Raw genomic sequence first — 21,888 nt, 5'->3', positions numbered from 1 at the left:
AAAGATTTGAGAACACTTCTGAGTGATTTCAATAAAAAACCTTATCGAAATTGGTTAGGTTTGTGAGGGGTTTTCCCCTGTTTGCACAAAACTAACCCTCCAATTGCATTGTTACATGGACCACTTGTTAGTAGGAGTGGAGTGTGTATCTTAACAACAGCAGAGTTTAAAACTGGGGACCACCAAGTCAAAATGTACACCTGAAGCAAGCAGATTGGGTGGCTTCAGATTCAGGGTAGGCATGAGAAGATGCTTGCAAGACAGTCTATTTAAAAGCAAACATCGCCAAAATTTTTTCTTCTGTGATTTTGTTTCGGGGTGGGTTTTTTATGTATTTTGAACAACAAAATTCAACAAATAAAAGGAATCTTCATTGATTCAGCAGCAATAGTCATAGATGAAATAATAGAAATTCTCATTGCACAGTTAAAAAAAATGAATTCCCACTCCTAATCATTAGTGAAGCTGAAGTCTGATTGTACAGAGACCTAGGAAGTCAAATTCTAATTGATAGGAGGCTTTTAAAAGTATTCCTAAACCAATTACTTGTTAGAACAGAAAAAAAAAGGAAATGATATCACATTCACAACGATTTGAACTAATTAATCTTCACTGCACAGTATGGGGGATGCTGCATTGCTAGTGGTGCCATGTTCTAGAAATAAATTTCAAACAGAATTTTAGAGTTGCCAAGGCACTTACATATATATATATTATTTTTAAAGAGAGTTAGTATGATTATCCTGGCAAAATTAAAAAAAAAAAAAAAAAAAGCTTGTTGTTTTCATAAACTTGTGTTATCGTACAAATAGAAAAGCACCACTTGAACGCAACAAGCTCTGTCATGCACAAGGCACAATGTACAAAGAGGGTTGTACAAACAGAACAAAAAATCTTTGTCCAGAAAGCTCACACTTCTGGTATGGGAACTGATAGCAGACCAATATGAAGAAATCAATATAAGCCACATATTGAAGCAGAGTCTTAGTGACTGACCATTGCTTCCTGCTATGAAAGTGAAGAAAGCGAGAAATGTTTGTTAAGGTGACAGAATGGGTAGTAGAGGCCAGCCTCTAGAAGTTAATGCAGGAGTCAACCTTTCAGTCCAAAATAAATTGAGTGGTTTGGAGAAGCTGGATTAACACAGTTTGTAAAATCATACAACTTCTGTTTGATGTAACCCAGGAGGTTATGAAGGGTGCTCAGGAGGAGAGGGGGAGGAAGACCAAAGTGATTAAAGGGGTAAGAAAATTAATGGACACAAGAAAAACATGTGTGTATTTGTTATGCCTTCACACTGGTGTCATCATGTGAAGCCATGGAAAAGACCTTCAGCTGTGTGTGCAGCTAGTATGCTACAGATGGGAAGTCTCTTAACACTTTTACACTGCCTTTAACATGATGGCATGTTCACTGGTAGCATTCTAACACTGTAATGTACATATTGGCAACATGTTACAGAAAACTTCTGTAATACTGCACAGTTATTGGAGAACAGTAGGTAGCTACTGCATTTTCCATATACCTTATTTTGCTGCAGTGAGAACATTCAGTTCAGTGTCATTTATATAACTATCATTTGTAAAATCATACCCCTTTATAAAAGATGCTGAAGGTCATTTGGACTAAGAAGCATCACTGAAGGCTCAACTCAGGTAGGTGCCTACTTAACTTCAACCTCATATATACCTAGTCAGTAACAAAAAATTTTGTCTGTATCCACAGGTATCTGAGATGTTACTACTGGGCAGTTCGTACTTTAATCACCATCGGTGGCCTTCCAGAACCACAAACTCTGTTTGAGATAATTTTTCAACTGCTGAATTTTTTCCTGGGTGTCTTTGTCTTCTCCAGCTTAATTGGTCAGGTACATCAAGAAATCAGTAACTACATATGCTCAGATCACTGTAATGTAGTGATAGTATATTAAACTTAATTCTGGGAAAAACTTTAGCTTTCATCTGAATGTCCCTCTATTTAACTGTAATTTGTACTTATTCTTCCAACAAATACATGTGTTTAATCAGTTCCCAGTTTTGTAGCTCTTTTGCACAAAAGGTGATTTAGGGCCAAGACTGTGCAGGACACTGATGATTCTTGAAACTATGCAAAAAAATAGAGATGAAAACTAAAATAGCATTCAAAAAGTTCAATCAAACAGTTCAAAATTGTGTCTTGCTGTTTAGAAGTGCATGAAGAGATAACCATCATGAAACAGATTCTTGCCTATAGGATTTAAAATTCATTCACAAATAAAAATTACCAAAAATAAAACAAAGTAGTTTGTATAATATATTTCTTCTGGAAAACTATTAAATACAAGTATATTGCATTAAAATTCAGAGGGTGCATTTTTTTTTTCTAAATGGATATAACTTTCAATGAAACCACCGTTCCCCAAGAAGATTCTGCAGATTAGTTTTTGTAACCAGTACAGTCATTTGCAGACTTAAACCTTAAATCTTAACACACAAACTGCTTTACTGACTTTCCCATTTTCAAAAAGCTCTTAATTTTACTGAGTTATTCCTGGCTTAGCACACCTGCCTAAAAATTAATATTCCTATTGCAATCAATTGCATCTCTGTAATAAAGAGAAGAATTTTCCCCACCAGTACCCTAATCTTTGGCCACTGCAATATGAAGTCATTTTGCTAAGATGCTTTTGAAGAAGGAATATCTACGAACATTAAATTACCTGCTTTTTAAAAGCTGAATTCTATTTGTGTTGGAATGTTAAGTGATATGCTTCCACTAAAAACTTCAAGGTCACATTTAGATCAAAGTGCACCTAGATCTGATCTCTTACCTATTTGAACAGTGGTTCTGGTGGTGCCAGCTTAAATTATTAGAGAAATTTAGCCTACTTTGCTTCACTTCTGACTTGCATTGCATGCCAAATGCAGAGTAGCTTTATGATGGATTTTTAAGAAAAACATTATCTTTAGTTTTCATCCATGTCCAGAAATATGAGACAGAATAAGATAAACCCCCAAATGATTCATTTAAAAGATAACTACAGGCTTTCCAACATAATCAGATTAAATCTGTAATGCTTCTGAAAAAGCAGATTAAGCACCTATGCCAAACATGTAGCTGAAGGTATAATTAATAAGTGATTTTGCAAACAAGTGTTTTATTCTTTTTATATGTGTTGACAAGATATTCAAATCAGAACTATTTTTGCTGAAATATGTAGTAACCACAACTGATGTTTACAGATGAGAGATGTAATTGGAGCAGCCACAGCAGGACAGAACTACTACCGCTCCTGTATGGACAACACTGTCTCCTATATGAACACTTACTCCATTCCAAAATTGGTCCAAAATCGAGTTCGAACCTGGTATGAATACACATGGGCTTCACAGGGAATGCTGGGTAAGGCTTTCCAATTACAGTTATGTGACAACTCTAAGTGGCGGTATATATACAGATGTATGGTGAAATTCACATTTCTCCTTTTCTGAATTGCATGTGAGAAGTGAGAGGACTTCAACTTACTTTAGAAAGGAAAAAAGCTCCAAAGCAGTACGATACTTACTACTTCACAAAGTCCTTTCATTTGTATAATGTTCTGGTTATAACATTAGACAAGATATGTAACTTAAAACGCAATATCTTAGTAAAAGCATATTAGCATCTTCCACATATATCCACTTATTCCACTTACATTATCCATATATTCCACTTATAAATGCTAGAATAGCTCCATTAAATTATTTTTATGTATGATGATCATTTTTATGGGCATTCATCCTTTATATTTTCTAACTAATAGAGTTTGCTCTTTTTTTTTTTTCTTCTACAGATGAATCAGAATTACTTGAGCAGATGCCATCCAAAATGCAATTAGCCATTGCAATTGATGTGAACTTTGCCATCGTCAATAAAGTTGACTTATTCAAAGCAAGTAGCTTTACAGGATAATTCAGAAATCTGTGGTATCCCTGAGACAGAAAACTTGGTTTTTGTATCTTGCAACCCTTAAGAGTGTTTGTTAATTTGCTAATATGCAAGGCAACATAGGTCTAAGACATATCTCAGTTAATGGAGACATGTAAGCACAAAGCCAAGTGCCTGCCTTTGAAATGTTTTTTGTATCTTTTCTTGTATCTTTGAAATGCTTTTTGGAAAGCAGAGATTAAAAAAAAAAAAAAAGGCAAATGAGACACAGTGCTGTTACATTGACATACTAAAGCTGATGTTATGGTCAGTCTTTAAGTGATTTCAGAATATAACTAATCTCGAGAGTCAGACATAAGGAATGGAAATTTTAATACACTCCACTTTGCTGTATGCTGCCTATGTCTGCCTGAAAGACACAAATTCTGTGTGTTCCGGCAACATAACTTTGATGTAGTGAATGATACTTTTTTAGTGACCTTTTTTGCAAAGGAGCTTTCTCTTTATTATCATGGTAGCTTTCCAGAGATACAAGTTAAATCTGGTATTAAGGATTGGATTCCTGGCACTGAAAACAAGGAGACACTGCATGTTTAGAAGTAGTTGATATACCGTAACCTTAACACTAATTTCTTTGCTAAGATAATTACAAAAAATCATATATCACTGTATAAACATCACGTAGCTGCATGGGTTTTGCCACATTTGCTGAAGACATGGAATTTATAGATTCATACCATTTGACATAATTTGTTGGGTTTTTTTCCCTGGATCTGTACAAAGAATTCACATCAAAGATCCATAAAGCCCTGAACATGGCACTAACTGAGCTTCCACAGTGAATTTAGATGTACAGAAGCTTACTTTGTAAAGATGAGATTTTCAACCTAAAAAAAACTTTGTAAGATGTAAAATGACATTTTTTTCAGTCTTCTCTCTTCTAACAGCTGATCTTTATGATGCTTATAATTTGTATTACACTTATGCATCTCTGGATCACTCATGTATTGTTGGGTTTCACTGCCCAGTGTAGACACTAATAGTCACTTGTACTACTGAATTACTAGAGCAATCAATTCTGTTTTAACAGGGGTGCGATACCCAGATGATATATGACATGCTGCTAAGGTTGAAATCCATTGTGTATTTACCTGGGGACTTTGTCTGCAAAAAGGTGAGCATTCTTGTCTCTTTCAAATAATAATCATAGTATGTATTTTCAAAAAAGACTTCAGATACTGGTCAATAGTGTCTCCTTTAAATACAATTTACCCCAAGTGAATTAGGTAGCATAAAAGTAATTAAGGTTCTCTGTGTAATAATAACAAATGTGCTCTCAAATTTCAACCTAGAACAAGACAATATAGATTTTAAAACTTACACTCTCAAACAAAAAATATAGTAATATGGGAAAGTATTTAATGTAAATAAGGCTTATCTAATCATACATCATGAAGTTTTAATAATTAAAATGGATCAAGGTTATTTTGCTTATATATATACATACAAACCTAGCTTACAGGTCTCAATCTATGGTGCTTTGCATGTGCTTCATTTGTGTGTTCTGACACTTAAGTTGAATTATCCAAGAATGCAGAAATTACACTGCATACATACCACTCCTTACAGCAGGATCTGATTTCGCTCTACCTTCATTCACAGCTCAGAGCCACCTCCATCCAGACTTTCAGCTGAATGCTGTCACACTGTTCCTTCACAAAGACTTCTATCAAACACAACCTTATAGTAACAGAGGTAGATAGCTCAGCTTCTGACCAAGTGAGCCAAAGTGTCTTTTCTGAAGAAATATAATCATACTCCTAGTCAGGGTAGGTTGTAATGAAAACATAGGGGGATGAAGTATCAGCACTTTTACTGTTCTGGCAAGTGACCCACAATTCACACCATACCCAGAAGTGACAGTCAGAACCCCTTACTCTCTTTAGAAGTTCTGGTCCATCATGCTCACTAGGTCTTGCTCCCTCCAAGAGTTAAGCGTATGATTCTCTTCCCAAATACTTAGTCCCACTGACTCCACAGTGTAGGAACTCTGTTGTAGGAGTTGTAGGAACAACTTCGCAGTTGTGCATACACTGAAGGATCAGGTATATGTCTTCAAAGACCAATCCCAGAATTACTGTTAGCCAGGAAAGGTGGAAGAGTAGTTTGGTATGTTTGCCGTGCAATGCACATCATGGAAGAATCTTAAACTGCAGCCAGAACAGAGATAATAAATGACAGTAAAAGATTCAAGGTCTTGATACTGCTGTCAGATGAAAACAGTTTCCAACAAGGATGGATTATAAGAAATTCCAGCTCGATTCAGTTAAAATGCCTCTCACCTGTATAAATTTACTATGTGGCCAACGACCATAGCAATCCTATTAATGCCGTAACACATAGTAGGGAAAAAAGCCCTGTTAGAACAACCTCCTCCTTTGATGTATGTTGGCCTCATCATAATTTACTGAGAAGGCTATGCAAAAAGGCTGGGAGGAGCAAGTAGTGCTCCTAGGAAGGAAGTGCAAGCGTTGCATTTCATCCTAGCTTTGTCACTGTTCCCTTTTCACTTATAAAATTAAACTGCTTCTTTGCCTCATTTACTCCAGCTGCATGAGTGGTAAAATAGTTATTCGTCTGCCTTACTGAAATGTTGTTAGGACCGATACAATCATGTTTGCGAAGTTCATTATATTGCTCCAGTTTACCTGCTTTATATTGTATGCACTGATGTCACAACCTAGTAGATCATGTGAAGGATAATAAATAAAAAAATAATCTCTTCAATCATCCAGTGATTACACAAAAGCTCACATAATTTTAGTGGCTGTTTATTCTTATTTTCCTTTTATATTAGGCAAGTGATGAGTAGAAGTAATAGTGTAAAAACTGAAGCTTTTAGACCATGAAGCAGAGGCTTTTTTGAACTTCTCAACTATTAAATACACTGCTGCTGTACTTTAGTTTTGACCAGAACAGTTGGTGCATATGATTGCTACAATCCTGATTATCATTTCTTTTCCAAGATGGCCTAAATGGTCTTACTTCTGTTCAAATATTGACCCATATCACAATTAGAGCTGCCAAAGTCAGTGCTTGCATTTGTGTTCAGTGATAGCAGTAAACTTGTTTATGAGAGAGTTGAAAAACATATTTAAAGAATCTGACTGATTCTTCTAATAAAAAAAAAAAAAACCCCACCCAAAACTCAGCCCTGCCAAAACAAGGGATCTTTCTTGTTTGTGTGCTCAGGGAGAGATTGGCAGAGAGATGTACATCATCAAACAGGGTGAAGTTCAAGTCCTTGGAGGCCCTGATGGTACAAAAGTCCTGGTTACACTAAGAGCAGGAGCTGTATTTGGGGAGATCAGGTAGGTCAACCACTCTTTTTAACACTTTCTTTCGAATTGGTCAAATAATAAATGGTTGTTCAACTTCCTGTTTACTTTCATGGTAAGCATGACAGCTACCACAGGGAGGCTAGAAAGTGGGTAGGATCAACCAAGAGGACACTGAGCAAGTAGATGCAGGTAAGTAAAAGAAAATCTAAGTAAAGCATCACAGACTAATCTGGCAAGATCTTAGACCAGAGTTTTCGGCAATGTACACAGGGATATATAGATAAATTTCTCCTTCAGCATTTAAAAGATGTAACACATCTTCCTGTTCCAAGGTCTGCAATATGCAGGACCAAATGCATTTTATTGCCTGTAGAGAAAGACTAATTGCCCTTACACAGCATATGGTAAAAATGATAATTAATTTCCAACAAAGGAGATAAATAATCTAAAATAGTAAATAAAACTAGTTCATTTAAGATCTGAAGTAGGGATCCAGTTGCCAAAAATCAGGAATCCATATCTGAAAATGTATTTGTTTAAGAACATTCAAAACAAGAAAAAGGCTGACATATCAGATTTTGGAGTTTGAGTTTTCTAGAGGATAAAATTATTCTTTGATAGCTCCAAATGGTTTTTATATTCTCCATGTGGTTGCTATGCAAAATCCATTAACTCTTACGTGCCATGTTCCCCAATTAACCAAACAACTGCTAGATTTTAGGTACTACATCCCCTGCTGAGGTTGGCCTGAGGATAACTAATAAAATACATGTGCTGCTGTATGTGATAATCTGGATCCTTGATTTCTTCCATCTGCCTTTCTGTTATTGTTAATCCTCTTGCTGGTAGCTTCAATCTGCCTTTTGAAAAGAGGTATCAGCTCTGTGCCAGGTTAACATTTATCTTCTACTTGTGTCTCCCTTTGTAATAGCAGAAACAGTCCAGGGACATGCATTTATCCAGGGATGTGTGTACAGAACTTGCTTAGACCTCAAGTGGAAAAAACCTGATATATCCCACAGATACAGACCTTTTTCATTGAGTGGGAAAGTAAAATTATATCAGCCATTTGAGAGAAGGGTATTTGAAAGGTATTTCTGTGTGACAATATAATACCTGAGCAAAGATTCAAACCAAAATGCTGTATTATAAGTTATGTGGAAAGGCTGAGAATGCACTGGTGTTTGGTACAGGCTGAATAATGAAAGGATAAAAGAAAAGGCTACAGCAGCCCAAATGTGTAACACACACAGTTTTCGATCATTTATTAGTATTGTATTTGGAGCAAGGGCTTTATTTTTTTAACTGAGACATTATAATGACTGGTTTTAAAACAAGGAAGGGATTTGCAATCTTTTGATCTAATACAGGTGAGCACCTGAGAATTACATTACAGCCTTTAAAAGATTAATTTTGCAGTATGCGTTACTCTTCACACAACTGCCAATATGGCCATTAAAACCCTCAGCAATGCTATAACTCTACACTTTTAGTCTTGTTTTACTCATCATTGACCTACTGTGGCAGCATACCCATTGAGACACGTAATTTGCATCTAAATGTCAGGTAGAGGACAAACTCAAGGAGAAAAGTGGCAGACATCTCCAAAATTGAAGAAAATCAAAGACATGAAGTGCTAAGTTTGTTGGTAGAGATTTCTCTTCTTCCTCGTGGCAAAGTGTTAGAAAATAATGAGTTTGTATACAACCTTTCTGTATAAGTTTTGTCAAGGTCTTCCGAATATTGTGTAGCAAAAGCAAATGAAAAAAAATATTCTTTCATGGAGGAAATACTGCTTCATTTAACACATCCAAGTTTTCTTGTCAGTATTCACAATATGGCTATCACCTGATATCAGACTGATTTCCTTCTGATTTCTGATTCAAGATTTGTCAGCTTCATTCTGAGGGGTTTAAGTACATGATTTATAAGACACTTGCTAGCTAATCTCACTCTGTTCAAAATGCATGTAAATGATGCATAAAAAGTCCCTGAGGGCAAAGGACTTGAAGAAAACAAAACATGTTTACTTCAAAAAAAAATCCCTGAATTATACTAGAAGGCCAATGCAAGACTAGTGGTCAAAAATGTCCTTTGCCAATTTCATCCTTGGAAATTTTTACAGAAACAGATCAAGTAATAGGAGTTGCCTTCCAAATAACATTTTACCCTCATTACTTCTTTCCCGTATAGATAATACCAGTTTGGGAAAGCAAACTAATCTCAAAATCAGAGGCAAACAGATTGCTGCCTTAATGAGAGCCTGTCTGCACAGACAATTGAGAAGGGGAGAAATTCAGCTATAATACAACACTTTATTAGCACAGAGAAATATACACTTTAAACCAGATGTCCTCATTCATCCATTCACAGATATTTTACTAGGAATACTTCCTATCAGAAAATGGTAATTCTGGAAAAATTAAAACTTTTCTCCGCTATATGTTTATTTTTTTATAGGAAGCTCTCTCATCTTTGGCTTTTTTTTCTTTTTTTTTTTTTTAAGTTAGGTAAGCTGACTCAACACTTTGTCTCTTTGACAACTTTATACCTAAGAGACAATCTTGCTGGAAGACTCACACAGCCAATCATTCACAGTCTAGGAGGTTCCTCCAGTGCATTGATGATAACTTCTTAATGCAAATGGTGGACAAACCAACTAGGAGAGGAGCACTGCTAGATTCAGTACTCACCAACAAGGAGGGTTTGGTTGAAGGGGTGGTGATCAGTGGCAGCCTTGGCTGCAGTGACCATGAGATGGTGGAGTTTAGGATCCTGTGTGGGAGGAATAGAATACCTAGCAAGGCCACAATTCTGGATTTCTGAAGGGCCAACTTTGGCCTGTTCAATCAACTGCTAAGAGAAGTCTCGTGGGAAAGGGTACTAGGCGGTAGAGGGGCTCAAGATAGTTGGTCAACATTCAAGGACCGCTTCTTCCAAGCTCAGGATCTGAGCGTCTCAATGGTCAGGAAATCAAGTAAGGGAGCTAGGAGACCAGCGTGGTTAAACAAGGAGCTGCTGGGCAAACTCAAGTGGAAAAGGAGAATCTATGGATTATGGAAAGAGGGGCTGGCCACTTGGGATGAATATAGGACAGTTGCTAGAGGATGTAGGGAGGCAATTAGGACAGCTAAGGCCTCCTTGGGTCTTAATCTTGCTAGTCGGGTTAAGGACAATAGAAAGGGATTCTTCAAATGCATAACAAATAAAACTAACACAAGAGGCAATATAGGCCCACTGCTGAACGAGGTGGGTGCCCTGGAGACAGAGGATATAAAGAAGGCAAAGGTGCTGAATGCCTTCTTTGCCTCTGTCTTTACTCCTGCAGACTCTCCCCAGGGGCCCCAGATTCCTATTGCCCCAGAAGGAGTCAGGACAAAGGAGGAGTTTGCTTTGGTAGATGAGGATTGGGTTAGGGACCAGCTATGCAGTCTGGACATCTATAAATCGATGGGTCCGGATGGAATGCACCCATGGGTGCTGAGGGAGCTGGCGGAGGTCATTGCTAGGCCACTCTCCATCATCTTTGGTAAGTCGTGGGAAACGGGAGAGGTGCCTGAGGACTGGAGGATGGCAAATGTCACACCAGTCTATAAGAAGGGCAAGAAGGAGGACCCGGGTAATTATAGACCGGTCAGCCTTACCTCCATCCCTGGAAAGGTGATGGAACAACTTATTCTTGACTCCATTTCTAGGCATATCAAGGATGAGGGGGGTTATTAAGAACAGCCAACATGGTTTTATGAGGGGGAAGTCATGTTTGACCAACCTTATAGCCTTCTATGAGGAAGTGACTAGGTGGAGGGATGATGGTAGAGCAGTAGATGTGTTTTTTCTTGATTTCAGTAAGGCATTTGATACTGTCTCCCACAGCATTCTCATAGATAAGCTAAGGAAGTGTGGGCTTGACAATCAGGTAGTGAGGTGGATCAAGAACTGGTTGGAAGGAAGAAGGCAGAGAGTTGTGGTCAATGGGGCAGAATCTAGCTGGAGGTCTGTGACTAGTGGAGTCCCTCAGGGGTCAGTGCTGGGAACAGTGCTGTTTAATATTTTCATCAACGACCTGGATGAGGGAACCGAGTGTACTCTCAGCAAGTTCGCTGATGACACTAAACTGGGAGGAACGGCTGACACACCAGAAGGCTGTGCTGCCATTCAGCGAGACCTGGACAGGCTGGAGAGTTGGGCGGGGAGAAATCTGATTAAATTCAACAAGGGCAAGTGTAGAGTCTTGCATCTGGGGAAGAACAACCCCATGTACCAGTACAGGCTGGGGACTGACCTGCTGGAAAGTAGCAAAGGGGAAAGGGACCTGGGGGTCCTGGTGGATAGGAGGATGACCATGAGCCAGCAATGTGCCCTTGTGGCCAAGAAGGCAAATGGCATCCTGGGGTGCATTAGAAAGTGTGTGGTTAGTAGGTCAAGAGAGGTTCTCCTCCCCCTCTATTCTGCCTTGGTTAGGCCACATCTGGAATATTGCGTCCAGTTCTGGGCCCCTCAGTTCAAGAAGGACAGGGAACTGCTTGAAAGAGTCCAGCGCAGAGCCACAAAGATGATTAAGGGAGTGGAACACCTCCCTTATGAGAAGAGACTGAAGGAGATGGGTCTCTTCAGCTTGGAGAAGACTGAGGGGTGACCTCATCAGTGTTTACAAATATGTAACGGGTGGGTGTCAGGATGATGGAGCTAGGCTTTTTTCAGTGATATCCAGTGATAGGACAAGGGGCAATGGGTGTAAACTGGAGCATAGAAGGTTCCACGTTAACATCAGGAAGAACTTCTTTACTGTGAGAGTGACAGAGCACTGGAACAGGTTGCCCAGGGGGGTTGTGGAGTCTCCCACATTGGAGATATTCAAGGCCCACCTGGACAAGTTCCTGTGTGATGTACTCTAGGTTACCCTGCTCTTGCAGGGGGGTTGGATCAGATGATCTCTTGAGGTCCCTTCCAACCCTTGGGATTCTGTGATTCTGTGATTCTGTAACCAGAGGGCTGCAGCGCCTGTCCTGTGGAGACTGGCAGAGTTGTGTTTGTTCAGCCTGCAGAAGACTCCAGGAAGGCCTTATGGTAGTACCTTCCAGTACCTGACAGGGACCTGCAAGAAATCTGGAGAGGGACTTTTTACAAGGGCCTGTTGTGACAGGACCAGGGGAATGGCTTTAAACTGACAGGGGAGATTTAGATTAGACATTAGGAAGAAATTCTTTATGTGACTTGTGAGGGTGGTGAGACCATGGCACAGGTTGCCCCATCCCCAGCAGTGTTCAAGGCCAGGATGGGACTTTGAGCAACCTGGTCTAGTGGAAGGTGTCCCTGCCCATGGGAGGGGGGTTGGAACCAGATGATCTTTAAGGTTCCTTCCAACCTGAACTATTCTATGATTCTATGAGATTAAATTTGCTAGCATAAAAATTCAAAAGTTATCATCTCATACTAATATTAGAGCTTTTCAGGCTAACAATTGGAGTAAAATATATAAGGTTAAAAAGGAAAAATACTTTGTTAATATATATCTTACATTATCAAGAACTATTGCAAGGCAAATGTAGGGGTTTTATAAAATTTGGTCTATGAGGTACCAGCACGCTAACCAAAACAGATTCAATGATGAAACCTGTAACACTGTCTTTAGTCAAAGGCGATTTTGTTTGAGCGAAGGACTGCTTTACTTGTAAAATTCACCTCACATCACCACCATAATGAAAAAGCTGATTTCTTTAGTCCTAGTCTGCTCCATAAAATGAGCTTTGTGTTAGGAAAGCCTGAAAATGATTGCTCAATGACTTGTTGAGAAGTGATTAATCAGAACCCAAAAGCTGTTTGCAATTTTCTTTAGTTGCTTTTCTTATTGTGCAAATAGTTTTATTCTGTCTGAGGGATTGTAAAGAATTGTTTAAAGAGAAGACTGCATTTTCAGCTTGAGTTCATGTATTTATTGCTGTCTTGGTTTGCAGAAAAGCATTCTGCATGTATATGTAAAAATTTCAGAAGTCTTATATTATCATAAATCAAATATATTATCAGTATAATCCAATATTTATAAATGTGTCCTATAAATATATGTAATATCAAAATTAATTTTGTATCCTGGATTAAAATTAGGTAACAACTAATGGATGCCTTATGGGTTCCAGATCATCCTTTATTAATAAATTTTAAATGTAGGGATTATTAAGTATTCTTTAAAAATATTAACTCACTGGGAAAATTTGGGTTAGATCTCCTTGAATATAGTGGTAAAGCAATTTTAGTACTTTCAGGAAAATGTGAATTCTCTTACTTATCGCCACAGCTGAGAAGTGAAATCTCTTCATTTCTGCAAGATGAACAATTTAATTCTTATTTGTAAAACACCTAATTTTTATGTGGATAACCTTCCTATGGCCAACAGCTGCTCCCTAAACTGGTCTAATGCCTTACTTTCAAAACAAAATAGCCTTGTTTTTCTGGCAGACACATTTGTCACTGTCAGCCTGAAAGACCTTCCTAATCCATACAATTCAACTTGCCAACATTAAAACATGAGAAATTGAATGTGAGAAAACTGAAAACCAGAGTCCCATATAAGTTATTCACTCAAGAAAATCAAAATCCCAGAGAATCATTAATTCATTGCAAATAACCCTTTCATTAATAAGGGATTTGTGCTGCTCTACTTCTGATATAAACAAATTTCAACAATAAAATTGAGGAAATGCCAAGTTCACGAGGACTGAAACAAATGTAGTCCCTTCAGTGAGTGTCTCTTGGGAGAAATCTATCTAGAAAGAATTTTCACAGCCCTTAACATCTACATATGCCTGACCAGCAGTGACAGTTTGCCTTCCTGAGGCAAAATATTTCTAATCCCAACTGCAAAGTGCCTTTAAAGAGTGGCATATCACAACACAGAATCAAGTTAATGCAGAGACTCAAATCCTCACTTATTATAACCAAGCCCTTTTTATCCCCTTGTTCGGTACTTTCCCAAGCTGCACATACATACAACGTTCAATCTCATTGGCCACTGTGAAACTCTCCAGGTAAATAGTCCAATCACAACGTTGCAGACCCTCTCACAACCCCCACATCCTCTGGCCTACAACCAAGATTCCCACCAGAACTACATCCCGGCCCATCCTCCCAAGGCTTGCTTTGTTTACCTTCTCTGTCCTTTAACATTCCAACTCATCACCAAAGGGCTTGTCAAAACACCAAGGCCTCAGAGCTCATTGCCAAACTCTTTTTCATGCAAATCTTATCACCTTCACTCCCCATATTAAAGAGCATCAGATAGAACAATTGGGTACATGCTTTAGGATTACTTTAATGGAGAACCATCAGCAAAAAAATTCCTCACTAGGACAAGTAACAATGTGACTGATGATGTTTATTTTCATTCCAGTCTATTAGCTGCAGGTGGAGGAAATCGAAGGACTGCCAACGTTGTGGCTCATGGTTTTGCCAACCTTTTCATTCTGGACAAGAAAACACTCAATGAAATCTTGGTGCACTATCCTGACTCAGAAAAACTTCTCATGAAGAAAGCAAAGTATGTCCTAGTAACAGTTTTTAAATCACATTATTTCATTGCAGAATGGATAGCTGTGGCTCCTAGACAGATTTGCACTCCTTTCTTGGAAGAGTAACAGATGTAAACACATTTGTATTTAGAAGTCAGGTTTGCCTGGCTGTATCTAGTGGAAGTCATGCTCTTGGCAGGGATTCCAAGGGTTGTGGAAATATGGTAAGAAGAATGAAGTCTTGACCGTAGCTGCCTTCTTCTTTGTATTTAACGTAACAAAACAAATAGGAGATACAGATGTATATTAGGATTCCTTACATAGTCAAGAAACAAACTGCAGGACAGACGTCAAGTTAAGGAGCAGGTTTTCAAAGATGCAAATGGACACTCAGAATTAGTTCCATAGAGATATGCTTCAATGCACCCAGATTTGTATTCATTTACAAAACCTCAAGCAGTAGTTAGTGTGAGAAACGTGCTCACTTCTGAAATTATTAGGAACAAAGTCAATGGATCAAAGAAAACAGCGCTGCGCGCATGGCCATAGCCAGAGGTACACCATTATCATACACAAGCTTTTTATCCATTCCATATTGCATCAGCCGAACACATATTCATGGTTACCCCGAGAACACGGAGGAATTATTACAATTGCTTCTCCAAAAGGATTTCCATAAGTCCACCCTAGTCTCCTCCTTTTGGTGCATGCTCTCTGCCTCCTGGTGGTCATCTCGGGGGTCTTTAGGGATGAAGTAAGACGTCTTCCTCTAAGGTGAACTTTCCACCCTAGGTCTTGAGCCAGTTCTGACCAGTTCTGTGGGTGTTAGTTCTTTCAGTTTCTTTCACTGGTGTTACATTACAGGATGGTCATGTCTGATAAGCCTTTACCTTGTGCAGGCCACATATGCTTGGCGAAACAAAATTTCATTAACCCTTTATTACCTCTCACTTTAGGAACAGATTTAAAGTAATGCCCAACAAGATAAAAGTACACAGATTGGAGAAATGTCCATTTTGTTCAAAAGGATTCTGAAATGGGATTTCAAACCCAAATTGCTTTTCATCTTGCTTTGGTTGTAGCTTGCTAGGATCACTACTTCCCCAGCTTTGAAAGAGCAAAATATTGTCATATTTTGTCACAAAATTATGACAAAGCTAGTAACTTGCTACCTTGCAAAAGGTCCAGATACTTGAAATATTTTGTCATTATTAGTATACTTCAGCACTTGTTGCTCTCAGCTGCTGCCTTGCCCTGCTATCAAAGGTGGAAAGGTTTTTCCCAGATTTGAAATTCCACCACAACAGACTAAACATAGCACGCAAGTGACATTTTGGTTAGTGTAAGTGCTAGCAGATGGTTGCATTCAGCATGTTTCAACAGCCCTGGTTGTCAAATGACAGTATCTTGAGAATCATCACGTCCCTTCGGAACAGGGAACAGAGACACAGAATGAACTCATTGCCCAGTTTTCAAAACCAGCATCAACAGGTAGAAAGGTGGAACAAATCCACTGACCGATGGTCCCCTGCATTTATCATAGAATTGTAGAATGAGCTAGGTTGGAAAAGACCTTTAAAATCGTCAAGTCCAACCATTACCCAGGACTGCCAAGACCACCACTAAACCACTAAAATGAGGGATATCCTTCCTGACTTTTCTCCAGTGTCTTTCTAAACAGTTGTACAACCATCATTACTTGTTCTCCCTGTCTCTGTCCCACACTGCCACCTTCTTTCTTGCCCACCCTAATCATATCTTGCCAAACCACTGAATACTGCTTCCTCCAGACAGCCTTTCTCAACTGCAGGAGCTTAATCATCCATCCTTTGTATCTTCACTCCCATTTGAGCTCTCACCCTCTCTAGATATTAGACTAGATGCAGGACATCCTGTTTAATTTTAAGGATACGCAGTACCTGCCCTGTGCTGGAGGCGATGTATTCTGCTCACCCAGCAGTTTTTCCAAATGTCCCATGCTCTTTGTGTGGCCAGCAATGTCTCTAGAAAAACGAAGCACCAACAGGAGATTTGTGCACTGTTTTGATAAAAATTGCAGTTATGTTCAGTTTTGGAATCAGGTTATCAGTTGCTCTGCCCTGGAAGGTTTACATCAGAGCTCTCTCACCTTTAAAGGCTCCTTGAAACAAATGCAAAGGATTAATTCAAGTAAGAAATTAGTTCTACTATCACGTGCCTGACAGTCAATGTATGGTATATTCATGATAAACTCATGCAAGCTGCAGAAGTGTACTTTTGAATTGATGACAGTAAAAAGAATAAAGTCTTCGCTTCTGGAATTCCCAAATTTAGAGAGTACAAGATGCTGGGGAAAATTACAGTATTATGGGATTTACTGTACTTCAGACTGCAAGTATAGTCCTTGTTCATAAAAAGCTTTAAGTCAGGGCTTTTGCAAGGATAGAAAAGTTGCCTTAGAAACTGTATAGTAACCTAATGGAAACTGGAAGTATGGGAACCGCCTGCTTTTCACTGGCTCCATTTACCTTGGAACTGTCATCCAATCTTTACCCTTGTCACTTTTTCACACTTCTTGTTATGGCTGCAAATCGGTACAGCTACAGAAGGTCTGAAAATCTAGTCTGCCACTTTATTGGCAGTAATTTTTGTATCTTCAGGGTGTCTTCTTCTACTGAAGAAGACCAAAAATACATACCACTGTCTAAACTGATCTGTGAGAGATAAGGCCATGCTGGAAGTTAGTTTGGTAAACTATTACTCTCACAAGCATCAGCTGGACTCTCAGTTGATCACTAAATATGCTCTGAATTTGCACCCAGAAGGCCAGGTTAAGAGACTAGCCCCTCAGACATGATGCATTTGTCTTCCTCCACACTACTTCTCACCCTATAAAACTCTCACCTGCTTTGCAACACCTTAATCTGACACCTGCACTTATTCTCCAGGGTATAGGTAAGCAACTTCAAATCTGAACAGTAGCCTCTGACTCTACAAGGGCCTTGGGTAAAACCTTTAACTTTTCCAGCTTTGCTCTTGCCACTGGACCTGAAAACAAAAGTTATTGCCAGATTTTCATCCATGAACAACACTTTAGCTCTGTAAGAGCTTTGCTTGGTTTCACAGCACTGCTGTGTGTTCTCATTTCTTCCTTTTTCCAGGGTGCTGCTGAAGGAGAAGGGGAAACCTGCCGCAGGACCACCAGTGCAACAACCACGGGGCTTGGCCAGTCTCTTTGGGCAGAAACAGGAAACTCCAAAATTGTTTAAGGCAATGCTTGGAGGCAAAGGGAAAGATGGCCTTGTGAAGCTGCTACAGCTGAAGAGACAACAGGACATTCAGGTAACACCACAGAAAAGAATGTAGGCTCCTCCAGGTGCTGCAAGATACTGGGAGGGCTTGGGCAAACAGAGTAGGTGAAAATGCAGCCTTAATGCAATCAACAGCAAAAATTCCCAGTAGCTGAGATACAACTGCTGTACCTAATTTCTGTGAACACTATTCTAAAGCTTGACTCAAATCTTCCTGGATCCAGACTCTATGCAGAGCAAAAAGAAGCAAGGAAAAAAGCAAGCAAACAAAAATCCTCAAAGAAAGTAAGGATAAATTAGACTTGACAAAGACCCTAAGGGCATCTGATTCAATTTTATGGAAACAACAGTAAATACAGAAATATCCTAACACAGTAATCTGATCCAGCTGACTTGAGCGCACAGTGAACTTCCCAACATAGTCAGATCTCTGGTTGTCACAAATCCTGAAAACAAAATCTAATGTGTAGGCCACACAGCTAAAACTGATTAAATCCCTAATACATTGCACTTAGGAGAAAACTGTTTTGTTGATGAAAAATAATTCCCACATTATACTTTGTTATGAGAAATGTTAGTAAGAACCTGCTCAGTTCTACATATTTACCCAAAGGTGGCAGAACACTCTTCTGTCTTTACAGCTGAACTGGCTGTGGTTTTATTTATTTTTTTTAGTTAAATAAAGAACTTTGCTTACACAAATGACTATAACACTATTACTGGAACAGAAACATTGCTCAATTTAATGTGTATTTGTAAATTAATAGCAAATCGGCTTGGCCAAGGAATTGGGGCAACTGACAGTATGTCAATATTTACATAACACTTTCTCCTCTGTACTACTGTAAGCATATAAAGGAAGGCAAGACCTAAGAAAGGGCTATGTGCTCCCAAACATGTCTGTTTCATCCTGCTATATTAATGAGGAGCAGATAGTATCACTATTAACAAGCTTTTCATAGGTTTTATGTATTCTGAAATTGCATTTTTTAATTTAGATACTGATTTTCAGCACCTCAATACAAATTTACATATGTTGCACACCATATTCACAATATCCACACTGTGCCTTTTCACTGCATATACAGAACAGAACTAATTCCTGAATTTCAGCACTGGAAAACACTGAACTTCTCGTTTCTAGGAAACTCAAGCTGAAGCAGAGAACACGCCTGAACAAAATGAGAAGAAACCCATGGAGCCTGCAGCCCCATCTGCCCCTCCTGCACAAAAGGAAGAGCCAAATACAGATGCTAAGCCCAAACCTGCAGTTATGCGCAGAGGAACCAGTAAAGAGTCTCTGATCATTAGTATGTCTCCATCCCCCAGAGCAGGAGAAGGAGAAATCCTTAAGGTTGAAGTTAAAGAGAAAAAAAATAAATAGATGCTGCTTTGGGCTGTGACCCCATCTGCTGTGCTGCTGAATTTAGAGGGATATTGTGACTGCTTTTGAGCAGAGAAGATAGAAGTAGAGACTACTCAAGATACAGAATCTACCGCAGCTCCTCTTCTTCTCTCCCTCCTCTCCTGACACAACTGGACAAATTATTCATATACTTACCTTTTAACCTTAAACCTGGAGAACTTTGGGTGTAATAGCAATTAGAGCTCAGATTTCAGGTGCACTTGTTCCTTGTTTGATCCATGCTCTCCCTTCTCTCTTACTCTGTCTTGTTCCTGCTTCTCCTCTTCCCTCTCCTGTTTATCCTCGCTTTCTTATTGTTCTTCCTGCTGCTGAGTTTGCTCCTAATTTTTGTATGTGCTCTTTCCTACTTCCTTTTCTGGTTTCCCATAGTTACGCTTTTTCTTGTCACTGCCCTACTGTTGCTGAGGTTACTCATGTTCCTCTGGATCCTTCTCTCCCCTCCCCTTATACTTGTAATCAGTGACCTGCTTTTGTGACAAGCATGGCCCAGTGCAGGAAGGGGTGATGCTGTGCATTGGGATGATTTATTCTGCGACAGAGGGCTACAAAACAAAACCATGGTCAGAAATAAAATCACTAAATCCATGAGGGGGAAGCAGAGTGTACAATTACTACTCTGAAAACACAAGCAACTGCTCCAGTTGTCTTCTGACTCTGATGAACAAACATGGCAAGGGCTTACATATTCCCCACCCACTCCAGAGGTGACCTTTAACTTCTGGCTGCTGATTTACAGGCTTGATCTTCTTAAGTGGTTGGGCATCAATCATGCTCTCTGAAGAGCAAGCGCTTGATACTGGCTAACTTTCTGAAGAATCTTGGTATCTAAACCAGCCCCTTCAAAACCAAAAGCTACTTTACAAAAAGCAGGATTTATGCTTTCTGGCTCTGTAGTGCATAGTTTCAACCAATACTCCAGCTGTCCACCTCCATCACAGACCTTGACTGATGGTGCAGCGTGAACCCTGTGCCTTACTAGGGCCAAACTGCATAGTAAATGAACTGAACTAAAGTAAATCCTTCACCAGCACCAGAGCTGAGAGGGATAGAGCTTCCTAAGACAGAGTCAATCTTCTGCATTGACTCATCACAGAAAAGGATGCAATATAAAGCAAATGGCTAAAGCTGTGTTTTAAGCTTAATTCTCTTTATCTTACATAGGTTTGCATCTCCTCCCTCTCCCAATCCATTTTTGGTCCCCACTGGATGAGCAGTTTTGGGAACTGAAACCATTATGCACAGGCCAAGCCAAGAAATCATAGAGCAGGCTTCACAGCTCCTCAGCTGACCAGCCAGCCAAGGAAGGCACTGAGCCAAGATTACACATTCATTTTTGCAGGCTACATGTGATCCACCAAAATCAGTGGGATCTTTGCCTGAGTGCAAGCTGGATGTTTGAATTCCATATGTTGTATGCACACATCCTCTGACATGACTAAAATCCAAATCTGTTTCAAAAAGCAAATTTTGCTGCATTAGTAGTGAGGTCAAGGTTCAACTGCTACATGGTAAGAACTATCTTTGTATATTATGTGTCATTTGATATGTAAGAATAAAGGGTGCCACACCAGAGGTAGAAAATTGTAAGATCCATCATAAAAAGTTATTCATCTATTGCACATCCAAAAATGCTTCAATACAATCTCAGAATTAGAAATACTGCAGAACTGCTTCACAAATGAGACCTTCCATGAATAATAACGATCTATGAATTCATCACAATATATGGTTCTTACACCTTTTTTGAGAGTTGTAAAAACGTTATGGAAGGGGGAAAAACCATAATCCCCCATATTTGAAAATTTTTGTATTAATGGGTAAAGCTCTCTCTCATTACAAAAGATCCAAACCTCTTCTGCCTACACAAATGCTACCAGGTTACTTCAAATATTTTCACTGTTGGCATATTTAAATCCATCAATCACACAGACATATATCACAAAGTAAGGGCTGAGATTGCAGCAGCGTTACACTGCAGCAACAGAGCATCCCACGAGCTGCTGTTCTGTTACAGACCTCAACAGTGCAGGACTGCAGGAAAGCCTGTCAGTTCTGTCTGTAAAACTACCAAGTGATGCATAGCTCTTGAGTTCCTCAGACCCAAAATGAAGAAGTATCAGTGTTTGCAGAAGACCATGGCCACACACAAATAACATCCATCTGCTTTTCTCTGACATCTCATTTTTCTGTTGGAGTATTTTCCCCTTTCCAGGGGTGTGCAGGGGCAGGAAGGCTCCAGGAACTCAAGTTGTAACTATTTATAGGGTTTTCATCAGACAGAATGACACATGACAGGTCAAGAGCAAGATGTATTAAAACCTTTCAGGAACTAATTCTACCCTGTGGATTCTTTACTGATGGAGAAGTCAAGCAGATTAGTGCACTCAGAAGACACACCTTGCAGGTACCAAAGCTCACTCAGG

The 21,888-nt window shown here is 39.2% G+C and overlaps 1 protein-coding gene across 1 annotated transcript in view; it reads left to right on the top strand.

The window, feature by feature from the left end:
- CNGB3 (cyclic nucleotide gated channel subunit beta 3) overlaps positions 1 to 20,399 on the top strand; it is a 62,001-nt gene extending 41,602 nt beyond the window's left edge. The window contains exons 11-18 of the mRNA XM_061342851.1: positions 1,726 to 1,867; positions 3,222 to 3,381; positions 3,812 to 3,909; positions 4,997 to 5,080; positions 7,159 to 7,277; positions 14,632 to 14,778; positions 17,890 to 18,070; positions 19,184 to 20,399. Coding sequence (XP_061198835.1) covers positions 1,726 to 1,867; positions 3,222 to 3,381; positions 3,812 to 3,909; positions 4,997 to 5,080; positions 7,159 to 7,277; positions 14,632 to 14,778; positions 17,890 to 18,070; positions 19,184 to 19,423 — 1,171 coding nt within the window. The 3' untranslated portion in view covers positions 19,424 to 20,399. The remainder of the gene's footprint in view (positions 1 to 1,725; positions 1,868 to 3,221; positions 3,382 to 3,811; positions 3,910 to 4,996; positions 5,081 to 7,158; positions 7,278 to 14,631; positions 14,779 to 17,889; positions 18,071 to 19,183) is intronic.
- Positions 20,400 to 21,888: the final 1,489 nt, after the last annotated feature.

This window comes from Neopsephotus bourkii, unplaced genomic scaffold (assembly GCF_033783945.1).
Source record: "Neopsephotus bourkii isolate Nb327-2 ecotype Australia unplaced genomic scaffold, CSIRO-AGI_Nbou_v1 NB_1820, whole genome shotgun sequence".
Lineage (NCBI taxonomy): Eukaryota > Metazoa > Chordata > Aves > Psittaciformes > Psittacidae > Neopsephotus > Neopsephotus bourkii.
This window is presented reverse-complemented; position numbering and strand designations above follow the sequence as displayed.